The 2,774-nt window shown below is 38.0% G+C and overlaps 1 protein-coding gene across 2 annotated transcripts; it reads left to right on the top strand.

Annotated features, from left to right (window-relative positions):
* The first annotated feature begins 543 nt into the window (after positions 1–543).
* On the top strand, positions 544–2,097 carry LOC106449395 (3-deoxy-manno-octulosonate cytidylyltransferase, mitochondrial). 2 transcript variants are annotated; one of them, XM_013891161.3, is made up of 7 exons: positions 544–811; positions 903–948; positions 1,014–1,100; positions 1,181–1,445; positions 1,560–1,611; positions 1,740–1,793; positions 1,884–2,097. In XM_013891161.3, exons 1-7 carry the CDS (start codon positions 605–607, stop codon positions 1,974–1,976), a joined length of 804 nt encoding a protein of 267 aa, XP_013746615.2. In that variant the 5' UTR covers positions 544–604; the 3' UTR covers positions 1,977–2,097. The 2 variants fall into 2 exon arrangements, with proteins under 2 accessions (XP_013746615.2, XP_013746613.2); XM_013891159.3 differs by having other exon boundaries at positions 553–811; positions 1,683–1,793.
* Positions 2,098–2,774: the final 677 nt, after the last annotated feature.

The following is a 2,774-nucleotide window of genomic DNA, read 5'->3' as shown; positions in this document are numbered from 1 at the left end:
ATGGGAACTTAACAGTTAGGTTATTTAGATATGATGTTATATCTGAAATGATATAAAAAATGGTGTTCAAATTTATAGGTATTTTTTTTAAATATTTTCAAATACATTTGTGTATATTTTTTTTTAAAGATTTTTAGATTTCAGATTTTTGATATAACTCAATCCGAACCAAATACCGACATAAAATATATGAACATGATATTGAACTTTTTTTTGTTTTGTTATTTGTCAACTTTATGTATTTTGATTTATAAGTATTTAGTTATTTATGTATCTCAAAATTATACGAAACAATTAGGAAGCTAATAACACACTAACAAACTTAAATATGATCCATATATATATATTTTAAAACGACAAATATAGTCATTTTGGTTTCAAAACTTTATTACATATTTTGAATGATTTTATTACTAATTTTTATTTACCTTTGTTTTCTGGATTAGAATCAATGTTATTTAGCAAATTGAGTCCAATCAAACCGTTGACAAAAAAAAAAGAAGTCCAATCAAACCGGGCCAAACCGGTCCTTTTTTTAAGAGAACAAAGCAAACGAACTCTCCCTTCACTGACAAGCGTCACCGGAGCAAAGCGAAAGACGCTGATGGCACTCTGTTCTTCTCAGAAGACATGGATTGTTCACGGGATCTTGGCCGGAACGGCGATTGCTGCGGCGATAGGCGCACGTGCGTATCTGGGTCGATCCAAGAAATTCCGGAGCCGGGTCGTGGGAATCATCCCCGCCCGTTACGCTTCCTCTCGATTCGAGGGAAAGCCCCTCGTGCAAATCCTCGGCAAACCCATGATCCAGGTTCCTCCTGTATCCACTATCTAAAGTAACCACCTTTACGAGTTTTGTTACCTTCTCAATCTAAAAGTGTTTCCATATTTTTCCAAAACAGAGAACTTGGGAGAGGTCTAAGTTAGCCTCTACGCTTGATCACGTTGGTAATGAACCTCACATCTCTAAAAAGATGTCTACTTTATGGATCTAACATCTCTTCTATGATCAGTCGTGGCCACCGATGACGAAAGGATCGCGGATTGCTGTCGTGGATTCGGTGCTGATGTCATCATCACTTCAGAGTCTTGCAGAAACGGTCTGCACACACCATTTTCCTCAGTCCCCTGTTTGTTTTCTTTGGCTTAAGCTATGTATCATCATCTGGTGGTTCCCTAGGTACTGAGCGGTGCAACGAAGCTCTAGAGAAGCTGGAGAAGGAGTATGATGTGGTTGTTAACATTCAAGGCGATGAACCACTCATTGAGCCTGAGATTATTGACGGTGTTGTCAAAGCACTTCAGGTTTCACCTGACGCAGTGTTTAGCACAGCGGTGACGTCACTGAAACCAGAAGACGGGCTTGATCCTAACCGAGTCAAATGTGTTGTGGACAACCGTGGCTATGCTATCTATTTCTCAAGAGGCTTGATTCCTTTTAACAAGTAGTCTCTTATGTTTTTGTCTTCTGTGTGTTGTTACCTTTATAGTGTTCCTGTGGTTGTGTATTTATCATACGCTATGTAACTAGTAATCACTTACGTTTTCTGCGGTCTTAGGAGTGGTGGAGTCAATCCAGAGTTCCCGTATATGCTTCATCTTGGTATTCAGGTACTGAGTGAGCAGCCAGTTTCTCATATTCTATATGTATTATGATCTAAATCTCTATATCTTTATCTCAGAGCTTTGATTCCAAGTTTCTGAATGTATATTCGGAGCTTCAACCAACGCCATTGCAGGTAGAAGAGGATCTAGAGCAGCTCAAAGTTCTTGAGAATGGCTACAAAATGAAGGTAAAACAGATGATGTATCATCCCAAAGAATGGATTCTATGCTCCTGAGAGACTTGTAAGTCAAGGCATTGATGTTTGGTTGTCACACAGGTTATAAAGGTGGACCATGAAGCCCATGGAGTTGATACACCTGAAGATGTTGAAAAGATTGAATCTTTAATGCGTGAAAGAAACCTCTCATAGTCCTCAAAAATACACATCTTGCTTTCACATGAACTCCTTTCCTTGTTTTATGATATGGTTCTTCCCTGTTTTTTACTCTGTAATTCAACGAGTTAACTTACACATATCTTTTTTAAGCTAATGTAATACTACTGGTAGATATAAATAATAGGAAAGAAATGTGGAAGCTTGTGTTTGGTACATCCAAGAAAAGATAAGGATTAAGGACTAAGGACTGTGAGAACATGGTGATATTTATATAGCCAATGACCTAATTAGGAGAACGTGCTAAATGCCTCGAAATAGCTGTCTCCTTTGTGTGAGAGAGATCTGAGATCCAAAGATGCTGGGCTTTTGTAAACCAGCAAGAGCACAAGTCACCCTTACAGAAAGAGGAGAGGATGAGTAATGGAGAAAACTAGGGTTTTGGTAGTAACGGTAATGTGATTTGTATATTTAGGGTTTAATAGTGTTGGGATGTGCTCAGAGTCAGATGCCTTGATCAAGACGTATGTGTCTAATGAGTTGCTTGATTCAGTTAATCTCAAAGGTATATTACAGATATATATATATATATATATATATATATATATATATATATATGTATCTGGATTTAATGTGTTAACTCTCTGTTTGTTTGCATCCATTGTGTTATAGTCCCCTAGACGACTGGGATTCACTCGTGTTGGAGTCCAAAGTCACGGTGATGTTTATGTTCACAGCTACGTGGTGCGGATCATGTGGTGAGATGAGCCTCATATTAGACTAACTGGACTCAGAATATAGAGGGAGCTTCAAGTTCTACATAGCCGATGTTAT

The sequence above is a fragment of the Brassica napus genome, chromosome A5 (genome assembly GCF_020379485.1).
Source record: "Brassica napus cultivar Da-Ae chromosome A5, Da-Ae, whole genome shotgun sequence".
In the NCBI taxonomy this organism is placed as follows: Eukaryota; Viridiplantae; Streptophyta; class Magnoliopsida; order Brassicales; family Brassicaceae; genus Brassica; species Brassica napus.
The sequence above is the reverse complement of the archived record's forward strand: the minus strand, read 5'-3'. Positions and strand labels throughout refer to the sequence as shown.

What these genes read in the sequence shown, in the direction of transcription:
- LOC106449395 (XM_013891159.3), top strand. Translation starts at nt 605, where the DNA reads ATGGCACTCTGTTCTTCTCAGAAGACATGGATTGTTCACGGGATCTTG. An exon ending in CTCTACGCTTGATCACGTTG is followed by an intron (nt 949 to 1,013) that starts GTAATGAACCTC and finishes TTCTATGATCAG; the next exon opens with TCGTGGCCACCGATGACGAA. An exon ending in TGCTTCATCTTGGTATTCAG is followed by an intron (nt 1,612 to 1,682) that starts GTACTGAGTGAG and finishes TCTTTATCTCAG; the next exon opens with AGCTTTGATTCCAAGTTTCT.